Source organism: Sinohyriopsis cumingii, chromosome 4, assembly GCF_028554795.1.
Source record: "Sinohyriopsis cumingii isolate HCF-2022 chromosome 4, ASM2855479v2, whole genome shotgun sequence".
In the NCBI taxonomy this organism is placed as follows: domain Eukaryota; kingdom Metazoa; phylum Mollusca; class Bivalvia; order Unionida; family Unionidae; genus Sinohyriopsis; species Sinohyriopsis cumingii.
In genome coordinates this window covers 117,947,063-117,962,650 of record NC_142964.1, presented here as the reverse complement: position 1 = coordinate 117,962,650, position 15,588 = coordinate 117,947,063, and the positions used below count along the sequence as shown (strand labels likewise).

Sequence of the window (15,588 nt, the reverse complement as noted above, 5' to 3'; positions counted from 1 at the left end):
GACCAATTATTTCTACTGTCACTATTTTCAGGGTGACCAATCATTTTTACTGTCACTGTTTTCAATATTGACCAATCATTTTTACTGTCACTGTTTTCAATATTGACCATTCATTTTTACTGTCACTGTTTTCAATATTGACCAATCATTTTTACTGTCATTGTTTTCAATATTGACCAATCTTTTTTACTGTCACTGTTTTCACTATTGACCAATCATTTTTACTGTCACTGTTTTCAATATTGACCAATCATTTTTACTGTCACTGTTTTCACTATTGACCAATCATTTTTACTGTCACTGTTTTCAATATTGACCAATTATTTTTACTGTCACTGTTTTCAATATTGACCAATCATTTTTACTGTCACTGTTTTCAATATTGACCAATCATTTTTACTGTCACTGTTTTCAATATTGACCAATCATTTTTACTGTCACTGTTTTCACTATTGACCAATCATTTTTACTGTCACTATTTTCAATATTGACCAATCATTTTACTGATGCTATTTTCAGTATTTATTTTTAATATGTAGGATTTTAGACTTTATTTTGTTTATTTTCTGTTTCAGAACATTTAAAGCAAGGACTTTCAGCACATGAGAAATATTTTCATGTAAGTTTTACATTTCCATTCCAACATTAAAATTGAACTTTTTCAACTCTCACACATATGTTGCTTGGCTTTAGTGTCTATCTACATGCTACATTCTATAAATATTTGAATTTATGTACATACATTTATTTATTACACATTGTAATGAGTAATGTGTATCAGGTTCAGATAATTCTAATTTCTTTTTTTGTACATCTCTTGGTTGGATCAGACTTAGACCACAGAAAGTTTTATCACAAAACTCTCCAATGATAGCAGTACACAAAACTCTCCAACGATACCAGTACACAAAACTATCCAATGATACCAGTACATCACATTTGTCTTAAAACTGGGAGACAGACAAAGAGATGGATTGAGATGAGCATACTTGGAAATGCACATGTAGACAAATCGATGTTTGTCTATGAAGTCTTCATTCATAAAATCTCAGTAGTGCCTTTTAATGCTAATGAATGTTGCAAGGGACATGATCAGGCAGACAAGGGGCATGATCAGGCAGACGAGGGACATGATCAGACAGACAAGGGACATTATCAGACAGATAAGAGACATGCTTAGACAGACAAGGGACCTCATCAGACAGACAAGGGACATTATCAGACAGATAAGAGACATGCTTAGACAGACAAGGGACCTGATCAGACAGGCAAGGGATATGATCAAGCAAAATCTCAGCAAAAGAGCTGATATAACAATTGTAAACCCAAACAAAGAAACTTTTTGTTTGTCAGAAGCAATATGACATTTACTGTTGAGACTGTACTTACTAATTAAAACTGTAATTGTCACAATTTTGTGACACCTAAGATGCAATTCAAACAGTTACTGTCACAATTTTGTGCCACTTAAGGTACAGTGCTACCAACAAATGTCACAATAACAGATACTGTCACAATTTTGTGCCACTTAAGGTACAGTGCTACCAACAAATGTCACAATAACAGATACTGTCACAATTTTGTGCCACTTAAGGTACAGTGCCACCAACAAATGTCTCAATAACAGATCCTGTCACAATTTTGTGCCACTTAAGGTACAGTGCTACCAACAAATGTCTCAATAACAGATCCTGTCACAATTTTGTGCCACTTAAGGTACAGTACTACCATTAAATGTCACAATAACAGATACTGTCACATTTTATGCCACTTAAGGTACAGTGATACTGACAAATGTCACAATAACATATACTCTCACAATGTTGTGCCAGTTAAGGTACAGTGCTACCAACAAATGTCACAACTATATATATTCGTTATCAAAATTTGTGATAACTTAAGGTTCAATGTAAACAGTAAATGTCACAACAGCAAAAAATTAAATTAATGTTGCACCATGAAAAGTAAATGTTTACAATCTCATCCTTTTACTGACAGCAGTGCCTTCAAAGTACCTAATTAATGGCAAGAGAAGAACCAGTAGATGTGACAAAAACTTGTAAGAAACTGATCATTTAAATTTCAGGGGTGGGGCATATTTTCATCAAGCCTGATTTTCTTTTCTTTTACCTCAAGATGCAATTTTGTCAAGTGATTTAATGGATATATGTCATCTCATTGATGACAGTTCATGAGTTTTCACTAACAAGATGAAATATATCCATCACTCACTCAGAAGTAGCCAATTTTGTTATGTTATGCTCAAACTTATTGCCTAGTAATATGTATAATATAATAAAGTAGCAGATTTCTTATGGTAGCTATATTTTGTGTTATATTCTCACATAAACAAAACAAAATTGAGAGAAAAACCATAATCACATGGCAGGATTTTAATCCTTGTCCATCTGTATGATAGGTGTCCATACTTACCACTGGACCTAGTAACTTTCAAAATGGGGATCAGATTTCTTTGTCATAATGTTATTGCTGTCCATATGATAGATGTCCATACTTACCACTGGACCTAGTAACTGTCAAAATGGGGATAAAATTTCTTTGTCATAATGTTATTGCTGTCTGTATGATAGGTGGCCATACTTACCACTGGCCCTAGTAACTGTCAAAATGGGGATCAGATTTCTTTGTCATAATGTTATTGATGTCTGTATGATAGGTGGCCATACTTACCAATGGCCCTAGTAACTGTAACAATGGGGATCAGATTTCTTTGTCATAATGTTATTGCTGTCTGTATGATAGGTGGCCATACTTACCACTGGCCCTAGTAACTGTAACAATGGGGATCAGATTTCTTTGTCATAATGTTATTGATGTCTGTATGATAGGTGGCCATACTTACCACTGGACCTAGTAACTGTCACAATGGGGATCAGATTTCCTTGTCGTAATGTTATTGCTGTCTGTATGATAGGTGGCCATACTTACCACTGGCCCTAGTAACTGTTAAAATGGGGATCAGATTTCTTTGTCATAATGTTATTGATGTCTGTATGATAGGTGGCCATACTTACCACTGGACCTAGTAACTGTCACAATGGGGATCAGATTTCCTTGTCATAATGTTATTGCTGTCTGTATGATAGGTGGCCATACTTACCACTGGTTCTAGTAACTGTCAAAATGGGGATCAGATTTCTTTTTCATAATGTTATTGATGTCTGTCATCTGCATTGAAAAAATATTTCAGTAATTCACTCCAGTAAATTATCAGATTTATTTCTATTGGAAAGTGCAGCAATTCTTGGTGGAACATAAAATAAAATAGGCTCTTTTCTTCTCTAAATCAGAACATTCAAGCTATTTAATGGTGACAACCTTTTTTGTGCAAAATTTCCTATAGGTTCCAACCCCAAACCCAAAAATGAAATTATCAGTCTCTAAGCATCACATTATGACACTTATAGATTGCAAACAAGAAGTATAACATAAAGTTTCAGTTGTGTGTGTGTGTTTGTGCATGCATGCGTGTGTGTGTGATTCGGACTTTTAACATAGCTTTAACAATTTTTCAGTCATATCTCTATGATATCTGCAGTGTGACAGTTTATAGTGATATCTAGCACTGGGGTATCATGCCGCAGACATATAACATCATGTCACATTATCCTGACACCAGGCCAGCCAGTCCTAACACTAATATCTCACTGCTGAGTGCCAAGCAAGGCAGCTGCTAGTCCAATTCTTTTAGTCTTTGATATGACTCTGCAGGGGTTTGAACCTGCAACCTCCCATATCCTAGGTGGATGCTCAAACCACTAGGTTACCAGAGTGGTGTCTGTTGTTATAGTGCCCTTCATTATAAAATGATTAAAGATATAATGCAGGCATTTCAAGTATGATGTGGTCATGCCAGTGACCCTATTACAACACACAAAAAAACCAACTGGTACATATATTATTTCCAGTTTTCATAAATTTTAAGATTCATATAAACACTTCATTCCATCTTAATATCTTCAACACTTTCTATTGCAATCTACATTTGTCTTTAATTAACCTTTTTTAAGTCTGAAATTGTCAGCTACTATAATAGCCTTATGACTATAGGTGGCTGAAATTATCATCGACACAAAACTAATGTGCTAGGTCAGCCAGATGAGCTGCACATCTATACCTCACTGATCACGTCTATACCTCACTGATCACATCTATACCTTACTGATCTCATCTATACCTCACTGATCACATCTATGTTTATAAGCCTTTAGTATTTAATCCTGCCTTTGATTTTATAAGCACATTGGTATGTAAACAAATGCTAATTTTGAATACACAGGCACTGGAGATTCAAAAGTGGAATTTGTTATTATTGAATCATGGGCAGATTTCTTACACTACAAGCTGTAAATGTGATTCTCACTCATGTAAGTCATTTATCAAGGAAGTAATGTGATGGAAATGTTGTTTTCTGAAAGGCTGATAATGATATTTCAAAGCTATGCACAGTTTATGATCTCCTTGCATTTTCATCATAAAACTTGCCTAGATTCCAAATTTTATGAGACAAACCTCTGACCAATGAAATGGTTGCATTTGTAAATGTACGGTAAGACTTTCAAGCTTGGAATAACATTTTATTACTCAAAATGTTCATGAAACTTGTATCAGGCCTGGTCTCTCATGACAGGTGGTCTTCCAAAACAGTGGTCACTTAAATCCGATTTTACTTTATTAGTCAAGTGCATTTGAATTGATTGTCTTATTAGCATGCAACTAATTGGAATTTTTATTTTAACAGTCTTTAAAAAAAGACTTCAAGCAAAGAAAACAGATGCTGGAGAGTGAGACCGCCAAAGGAATTGCTGACATACATTCGCAAACACTGTTTGAAGAACGTAAGGGCTTTTATCTCTTGCTCTGTAAGCTGAGTTTAAATATTAAATATTACCATTATATGACTCTTGATGATATGTCCCTGTGCCATCATGTGTTGTGCATTGTGAATCATATTCATCAACAATTGCTATTTTTAAGCTTCTTCTCAAAATCCACAGGACAGTTTTGACAAAATCTGGCAAAAAGTATACTGAAATTAATTCACTAAAAATAGTACAAGCCCTGTAATCAAAATGAGGCTCTGAGTGGCTCACCATTACCGATCACTGCCATCTCACCTCTGTCTGCATGGGTTTAAGTCTTAGGCTCGGCCATTGTGGGTATGTGAGAAAGCTTGCCAGTAGCTTCTCGTGGGTCAGTGGTTCTTTCCAGGGTTCTTCCTTCACTATTTATACTGGGTGCCATGTATAGCCTATCTTCTGCTGAAAAATGGCATTAAACCCTACAACAACAACAACTGTAATCAAAATCTGCTGAAATGAATTTGTTCAATTTGAGAAAAAGCATCTTGGCAAGAAGACCTTTCAAATTTGTACAGATAATGTCAGTCAGATATAGTCATTGGTACTAAAAATAGAAAATTCTCGAAATGATTTCTACCCCAAAAATGCTGAATATAATTTGACAACACTTTGACAGAAAGCATCATGGAATGAAGGCCTTTCAAGTTTGTATAAATTATGACATGACATGCTATGATAACATTTGTATGTGACAAGGAACTTGACATATGATATGACATATGCTATGATAAAATTTGTACATGACAATAAACATGACATATGCTATGATAAAAATTGTATGTGACAATGAATGTGACATATGCTATGATAAAATTGTATGTGACAATGAACATGACATATGCTATGATAAAATTTGTATGTGACAATGAACATGACATATGCTATGATAAAATTTGTATTTGACCATGAACATGACATTTGCTATGATACAATTTGTGTTTGACCATGAATGATAAAATGTATATGTGATGAATGTGAAGCATGATATAATACATTTTTATTGTGGCCATTAATGTAAGTTGTTGTATGATAAATGCCATGTATGCTGTGATAAATTTTGTATTGTTATCAGTGAAATATAATAAAATATTTTTTTATCATAATTATGATCATTCTCTTTTCGTTATAATACCAGTACTTTTGCAGTAATAAAACAAACAAAAGATTCAGATTAGAAAACATAATGCTTAGGACTTTTAAGTCATAGATAAAGAATATGTGGCAAGAATTGTTTTATTTAACCTTGTAAGGGCATGGCTACAAAGCTGGGAATTTTGTTTGTTTAACTGGATTTAAGTTGTCATTTCATTTTTTCACCTTTTTATGTGTTTCTTTATTGGATATTTAACCAAAACAGTATCTTTCTCACATGAATATGGCCATCGCTTTGAACTACATGTAATTGCATAAATATTTCAACCAATTTAGTGACATTTATTTCTCATGGCTTTTTTCTCATCTTTCATTCTTAAGTTAACCAATTATTACTGAAAATTCCTTGCTTCATATTGTTCACAAATGAAACAATTTATGTAAATGTAGTGTCACATTTTTATTTGAGAAAACCTGACTGTATGTTACCATTCTTTTTGTTCACGTTTTTCAAATTTGCAGATTGTTTTTCAAAGTTTCAAAAATGTGAATGTAAGAAAAGATATGAAATTTGTCATATTTTTTGTCTTTGTCGTTGATTATTTGATGCATCTGTATCTATTCCTACCCCCCACATCTCCCTCTCTCTCTCTTTCTCTCTCTGTGTCTCTCAGTAATGCTCCAGTGGCCTAGTGGTTAGAGCGTACGCCTCAGATGCGGGAGGGCGTCGGTTCGATCCTTGTTGAGTCCAATGAAAGACTTACAAAAATGGTACTAACAGCTGCCTCGCTTGGTGCTCAGCATTAAGAAGTTATTGTTAGGACTGGTCTGCCTTGTGTCAGGATAAGGAGAACTGACAATGGGGGGGTTTAGAGCTTATCTGTACTTTAAGTTCTAAATAAATTGGAGTACAGATTCTAGGTACCACTTCCTACATTATTCAGGATTAACCAGTTTAAAGTGGTCTCATTATCACAGTAAATTTCAGTGACCAGTGATAGAAGAAAATCATATAGACAAAAAGTATTCAGTAGATTTCATTTTGATGAACAAAATTTCCAAATGACTTGCTTTTTCAACATGCTGGTGTTGATAAAAAAAATTGTGAGTAAAATATTTTGATTCATGTGTCAAAATTCTCTGTGTTTTCAGAGGTGATGTTAAAAACAGCAGAACTACAGAGCACACAGGAGAGGAAATTACAAGAACTAGAGAAAGAGCTTTCTACATGCACCAAACTGGTTGCCGAGGCTTATGACAAGTAAATCAACATCTTTCGTGATTTTGGGGGCACTCACCAGTTATTATGTTCTTTTGAGAGAGTGACGTATGTAAGGTGAAGCTGTTTGCATTTAAAACATGCACAATGGAGAGAATGGTGGCATACCTCTATGCTACATTAATGTAATGTGGATGATATTTCTTTGGAAATTGTACATGATATAAACACACTGCTAACTAAAATGAATGCTCCCTTGTGCTAAAAAATCATCCTGAATTTGTCTAAAGGACACTATCCATAGCAGCTATTAAAATAGGGAAAATGAATTTTGCCAGACTAGACAATACCAGCTTCTAAAAGGGCAATGAATGAATTAACAAATATATAAAATGTAAAAAAAGTTATTGGCTCTTTTTTATACAATTTACCTCTAAAGTTCAGGAAGTGAAAATGACCAAGTAGTGCTAGCACTTTTTTGAAAGGTGCACATCTGGACTAAGGCCAAGCTGTATACTCTATAACCCATATTACACCCATCAATCATATACCAAAATAAAGGGAATTAAAGGTTCTTAGAATTACACCTAAGGTATACAAGCCGGGGAAATTCTTTTTCTTTAAAATCCTAACCCTATGCAAAATATAAAACTGTAGAGCACCACCTTTAGTTGCCTTCCTTTACGTGCATCTTGGGTTATCTCCCTTTATGCATCAAAATCATACAGCTTCAGCTGTACATGAGTTAGTAGAAACCTGTTAGTAAAAATATAGATAGTACTTGTTTTGCTTTGTCCAGCTCATGCTAATTAAACGAATAGACCAATGCACAGTTTAACATTATAGTAACACTTATATTTGTATCTCTAGTATTAAATTACTTTTGAAAATTAAGCAGGACATTCATGTATGACTTTATTGGCATTTTTAACATATTATTATTAACATCATGCCAAGGAAATGGGAGCTATTTGCCTTTCACAAGCACATTCTGCAGCGGCTGTCCCAGGCTGACCTGGGCAGGTACTGAATCAGTGACTCCTGGATTGTGAAAAGTGAAATCTAATACAGTGGCTTTGGATCTGGAATATATATCTCCTCTGATTATATCTTTTTATGCTTTCATAACTGAATACCATATTGGTGTTCTTGATTCTTCTCCAGCATTCAGTGTACAAAATCCACTTGCCATTTATGCATGCATATCATTAAGTGAAAGAAGGTTTAATGGTAAATACTCACTTAATAAGTTGAGTTCAACTGCAAACAACAAAGACCCTGATCTGCCATCATATAATTTATTAGCCGACCAGGGTCTGTGTTGTTTATTTTTCAGATTGCTCTGAACAAAGTGCATAGACCAAGATTTATGGGGTTATATTGGACAGCAGGTCTGGATCTGTGGGGTTATACTGGACAGCAGGTCTGGATCTTTGGTGTTACATTGGACAGCAGATCTAGATCTGTGGTGTTTTATTGGACAGCAGATCTGAATCTATGGTGTAATATTGGACTGCATATCTGAATCTGTGTTGTTACATTAGACAGCAGGTCTGGATCTATGGTGTTATATTTGATGGCAGGTCTGGATCTGTGGGGTTATACTGGACAGCAGGTCTGGATCTATGATGTTATATTGGACAGCAGGTCTGGATCTATGGTGTTATATTGGATGGCAGGTCTGGATCTTTGGTGTTATATTGGACAGCAGATCTAGTTCTGTGGTGTTTTAGTGGACATCAGATCTGGATCTATGGTGTTATATTGGACTACAGATCTGAATCTGTGTTGTTACATTGGACAGCAGGTCTGGATCTATGGTGTTATATTGGATGGCAGGGCTGGATCTTTGGTGTTATATTGGACAACAGATCTGGATCTATGGTGTTATATTGGACAGAAGATCTGAATCTATTGTGTTATATTGGACAGCATATCTGGATCTATGCAGTTTGCATTTGGACTCCACTTGTAAGGAAGTATAGATTGTACTCACTTCTGCCCTCAGCAAAAGGTGTATTTCAGTCATCTTAAAACTAGTATAATTTTCTTCAGGTGACTTGAATTTTAAGATTTTTTGGTATATTTCTTCTGATAAAGACTCTTGAGCTTGACTTATTCATCATTCCATCACAGTAGGGGTGAAATGATCCACCAGTGTATTGATGCATTCATTAAATTTGCCATTTTTCTACAAATATTGCTAATAAAGGTGTAGAGTAGATACAAAACAGTACTTACCTGATACCAGTTACTGTTAGTCCTTAATGGCTGTGAATATTCATTAGTTCTTTGTTTTTTTGTTTTTATATATGTATATCAATATGTACTGTATCATATTGTATATTGCATTGTTTTGATGTGTGGCATAGGGGTTTTGTGTTAGGACTCTCTGTGGCCTTCAAAACCAACGAGTTTTTAAAACTTAACAAATAATTCAATTCTCTGTTATAAAATAAAAAATTAGGATGAACTTACAATTTTGCGAATTAAATCCAAATAAATCCTAAAAAGTTATATCACAATTAAAAAAAATAAAAATTCCAAAGTAAATTCCATGTACTGATGTACCAAAAGTCTTGGTGCATCAGAATGGCATTTTTCCATTACTCCTTTGAGTAAATTCATAAAAATTTCAAGAATAATAATTTATTTCAAAGACATTGAGCACTTCATAATTCTAATAAATAATCCAAACAAATATTTCCACTCAAATTATATCTAAACATTAAACACATCTGCAGCCTGTTATTAAAACAAGAACATAGGAAAATAGGAATTAATTAATTATCCACCTCTTCATTCTCATATACACCATATGAGCTGTACATTGCAATATTTTCCTACTTGATTTATGTCACAATACTGCCCACATGCCATTTTTTACAATAACTCATATTGCAACAGAACCCACCTGACTTAATCATCCAGTGGGAAATTACCCCAAACTTGTAAACAGGTTCATTATTAAGACTTGTCAACACCTATTTATAGCTCATTGCAATTTCCAATTATGCACCAAAAGTAAAGGCACAGTATAGGTAAACATACTTGTTGCACCATTAATGTCAGTGTTTAATACTGATAAATTTTTCAGATATCTCACAGACCATATACCCAACTTGGAAGTTCTACCAGTGGAAGTCTCTGTTTTTCTGCTGAACAAAAACATAAGGATAGAAGGTTTCTGTGTCAATCCATCAGACACGTAAGGAGATTTTCTACAGTTCAGCTGCCATATTTTGAATACTCTCAATGTTTCTTTTGAGATTAATGAATTCGAAATATTTAATGGTGAAATAATTTCAGACAGGATTCTGAGAGTATGTATTTGAAATATAAATATCATGCCTATGACGCATGAAAAATCTGATAGAATGTTAACTACTGACATACTAATATCACACTTAACCCCTGGCATACTAACACCATGCTTAACTACTGACATACTAATATCACACTTAACCCCTGGCATACTAACACCATGCTTAACTCCTGTCATACTAATACCATGCTTAATTACTGACATACTAATATCACACTTAACCCCTGACATACTAATGTCATGTTTAACTTCTAGCATACTAATACCATGCATAACTACTGACATACTATATCACACTTAACCCTGTCATACTAATGCCATGCTTAACTACTGACATATTTATATCACACTTATCCCCTGGCATACTAATGCCATGCTTAACTATTAGCATACTAATGTCATGCTTAACTCCTGGCATACTAATACCATGCAGAACTACTGACATACTATATCACACTTAAACCCTGGCATACTAATGCCATGCTTAACTACTGGCATACAAATGTCATGCTTAACTCCTGGCATACTAATACCATGCATAGCTACTGACATACTATATCACACTTAACCCCTGGCATTCTAATGTCATGCTTAACTCCTGGCATACTAATACCATGCTTAACTACTGACATACTATCACACTTAACCCCTGGCATACTAATACTATGCTTAACTACTGACATACTATATCACAGTTAACCCCTAGCATACTAATATCATGCTTAACTACTGACATACTATATCACACTTAACCCCTGTCATACTAATGTCATGCTTAACTACTGACATACTATATCACACTTAACCTCTGTCATACTAATGCCATGCTTAACTACTAACATACTTATATCACACTTAACCCCTGTCATACTAATGTCATGCTTAACTACTGACATACTATATCACACTTAACCCCTGGCATAATAATGCCATGCTTAACTACTGACATACTGATATTAATCTTAACCCCTGGCATACTAATGCCATGCTTAACTACTAACATACTAGTATCACACTTAACCCCTGTCATACTAATGTCATGCTAAACTAGTGACATACTAATATCACACTTAACCCCTGTCATACTAATGACATGCTTAACTACTGACATACTAATATCATGCTGAACCCCTGTCATACTAATATCACATTTAACCCCTGGCATACTAATACCATGTTTAACTACTGACATACTAATATCACACTTAACCCCTGTCATACTAATGATATGCTTATCTACTGTCATACTGATATCATACTGAACCCCTGTCATACTACTGCATTGCTTAACTACTGACATACTAATATCACACTTAACCCCTGGCTTACTAATGCCATGCTGAACTACTGACATACTTTATCACACTTAACCCCTGACATAATAATGCCATGCTTAACTACTGGCATACTAATACCATGCTCAGCTACTTACAGAATAATGTCATGTAAAATTTGATAGAATCTTATCTCCTGATTTGCTAAAGTCTACTTAACTCCTGGCATACTAATGTCATGCTTAACTCCTGGCATACTAATGTCATACTTAACTCCTGGCATACTAATGTCATACTTAACTCCTTGTATACTAATGTCATGCTTAACTCCTGGCGTACTAATGTCATGAAAAACTCTGGCATACTAATGTCATGAAAAATGCCTGGTATACTAATGTCTGTCAGGACAACATATCTGGTAGAATCTTTACTCTAGACAGTTTTAATGTCATTAAACATCTGACAGAATCTCAACTCCTGGCATATAGATTCCATGAAAATTCTATGGAATCCCAACTACTAACATACCCATGTCATGAACAGTCTCGTGCTTAACTACTGACATACTGATATTAATCTTAACACCTGGCATACTAATGCCATACTTATTAGTATGTCAAGACATACTAATGTCATGAAATTTTTTATAGAACCTTTTAAAATATAAAATCCTAATGCCGTCTGATTAGGTACTAATGTCATGAAAAATCTGATAGAATCTTAACTCCAGATTAATGTCAGGAAATATCTGATAGAATCTAAGCTCCAGACTAATGTCATGAAAAATCTTAACTCCAGGTTAATGTCAGGAAATATCTGATAGAATCTTAACTCCAGACTATGGCATGAAAAATCTGGTGGAATCTTAACTCCTGACTAATGCCATGAAAAATCTGGTGGAATTGAACATTATGAAGATTCTTATAGACTCTTAACTCTGACATTCAAATGTGATATTTGGGGTATTAGATACACTGAAAAAGATATGCAGTCTTGAGCTAAAATCTAACTTTGTTCTGTTTAGTAGATCTTTGCCTCTAGAGACATGATTTTCTAAAAGTCACATGCCAACTTGATGTCACACACACACATACACACACGAAATCAAGCTACTTGGTAGAGCTCCAGACACATAGCTAATACACATCACTGGCTACAAAAATCCAAACTCTTTCATCATCTACCACAAAGCTGGCAATAATCAGAAATGTGTTAGACCAGACCTACTTTCTTCAGACTTTGTAAAACACCCCCCAATCCACCCCATTTGAATCAAACATTGTAATGCAACCACAAATGAAAACTCATGCACTTGCCAACCAGATTGGCTCATTCATCAGTCCTCATGCTATTTCACAAGAAGATTTCCATGTAGCATTCTTCTGACAGTCACTACTCACTTCGTTTGAACTGTGTGTACTACCCAGTATTGTATTGCATTGTACTTTTGCTTACTATAGAACTAATTCTGAATTGGAACTGATGAGTGTCAAAAGTTATCCGTTTAAAAGAATAATTATTGCTATTTTTATCAATTAAATGGATGCTGGAGATCATGGATTCGATCCCCGGCCGAGTCATACCAGAGACTTTCAAAAATGATACTAACAGCTGCCTCACTTGGTGTTCAACATTAAGAGGTTAGTGTTAGGACTGGTCGGCCTGGTGTCAGGATAATGAGACTAGGTGGGACATCATGCTACATATCTGTGGCATGATGTCCTATAAACTGGCACATTGCGGACATCGTAGTGATATGACTGAAACATTGTTAAAGCTGCATTAAAAATCAATATCACATCACACATCAATTAAATGTGATATTGCAGTAATAATGTCAAATGTTGTTTATGTTTCTATTTTTAAATGCATAGGACTTTTGTACTTAGGGTAATGACAGGTAATGGCACCACCCTCATTAACATATTCATATTAATGCATGGTGTTTACAAACAGTAGCATGTGCTCCTGATACTCATGGTAAAATACTTACAATGTGTAACAATTATTTTAAAAAATTATACTTTTTTCTTCTTTTTTCAACATGGTATATATTGCTATATTCTACTTAGATAATTATTCAGATTTTTGATTAAAGAGTACAATTGTATAAAGTGAGAGACTAATATTACCTAATGAATACTGTATTTTTGTAATCTGCTGACTATATTGCAAAATGCAGGGTTATTTTAATTTCATTGGAAAATATTGGGTAAGAAAAATAATCTGTGATGGTGTTTGTACACAAGGAAATCCCAGTTGGGGGTGGGGTTACATTATTTGTCTATTCATGTGGTTCTGACTCTGATTTCCTTGTGTCGGTGCAAACCCAAACATAGATTCTATTAAAGAAGACTGAAGGGTACGGTAATGATTTTTCTTATACAACATACAATCTAGATTATTTTCTTTTTAGACTACCTGTTGTAAGAAAATTTGTAGAAGCTACTATGGAGGCCAAGCATAATCCTGTGATAGAATGGGAGAAGGATGTGAAAGTTTTCCTTTTTGGGTAAGGTGGTTGGGTGGGTGTGCTTGTGTTTATGCATGCACATGTACCATTTATTCTTTGGCTGCATTTTTACTGGATTCACTCTTTTTATGCAAAGAACCTGTTGTCTACATAGGTGGTATAAATAAATATTTTCATCTTTCATTTAAATAAAATACTGCCATGTTTTAGAGTTTGCAAAACTTCCTACATATACAGAGTATGACAAAGCCTACAGATATATATATTGCAAATGGAGAAAAAGTATTGAAGAATTATCTCTTCTGTTAAACGGAGTGTATATATCAAGGAAGATAACTGATATCAACTTTATTAATTTTAGACAGAGTACAAATATCATAAAAGATAAGTGATATCAACCGTATCTTTTTAGATAGAGTGCAAATATTAAAGAAAATAACTGATATCAACTTTATTTTTATAGACCGAGTTCAAATATCAAAGTAGATTACTGATATCAACCTCATTTTGTTAGAATGCAAATAGCTGATATCAACCTTACTTTTTTAGACAGAGTGCAAATGTCAAGGAAGATAACTGATTTGAAACTCATTTTATTAGAACAAGTGCAAATATCAAGGAAGATAACTGATATCAACCTCATTTCAGCCCATTTGCCAAGGGTAGTCAGATAGAGACTCAGAAGGTTATGTCCGACATTTTAAGCAGTGGTTCGGACACAAGTGATGTGCAGGAAATAAGAGAAGGAGTAAGACTTGGACTGCAATATGGCATAGTAAGAAGAAATTTTCTCTCAAATTTCATGTGCTTTAAGGAACAGAATTTGCCTGAGATGGTTTCACTGCATCGTTGGTGACCTAGAAGAAACAAATGAGATATGGTAGTTTAGGGTCTTGTGTTATTTAGCATAATTACATTAAAATGACACTGGGACATGATAAAATAAAAAAAATTCCTATCCCAGAACTGATGTTGAAACTTTTTTCACCTTGGTTAAATGTCCCAAGACTTGAGAAACAAAATAAATTGTGTTGAATTTGTGCTGCTCCCCAGCATATTGCAATAAAATAGATAAACAAAATGCTTATTTGATAATAAAATGAAAAAAACTAACCTTGTATTGTTTCATCATGAGCATTAAAGAATAAAATATATCCAAGAACTCCATATATGTGTAGCATATGCATTCATACTACAGCATGTATCACTTATATCCAGTAACAAACAAAACATTGTTCATTGACATGAACATTGAGAAACAAATCATGTTTGGTTGTACTCAAAGGTTTAAATATGTTATCCAACTGAAAACTGTATCCAGA

The 15,588-nt window shown here is 34.4% G+C and overlaps 1 protein-coding gene across 1 annotated transcript in view; it reads left to right on the top strand.

Moving 5' to 3' along the window:
• Positions 1 to 15,588, top strand: part of LOC149801970 (uncharacterized) — a 46,051-nt gene that overhangs the window by 15,667 nt on the left and 14,796 nt on the right. Inside the window, exons 5-10 of the mRNA XM_089956365.1 lie at positions 576 to 619; positions 4,763 to 4,859; positions 7,128 to 7,236; positions 10,292 to 10,402; positions 14,210 to 14,305; positions 14,915 to 15,041. Coding sequence (XP_089812491.1) covers positions 576 to 619; positions 4,763 to 4,859; positions 7,128 to 7,236; positions 10,292 to 10,402; positions 14,210 to 14,305; positions 14,915 to 15,041 — 584 coding nt within the window. The remainder of the gene's footprint in view (positions 1 to 575; positions 620 to 4,762; positions 4,860 to 7,127; positions 7,237 to 10,291; positions 10,403 to 14,209; positions 14,306 to 14,914; positions 15,042 to 15,588) is intronic.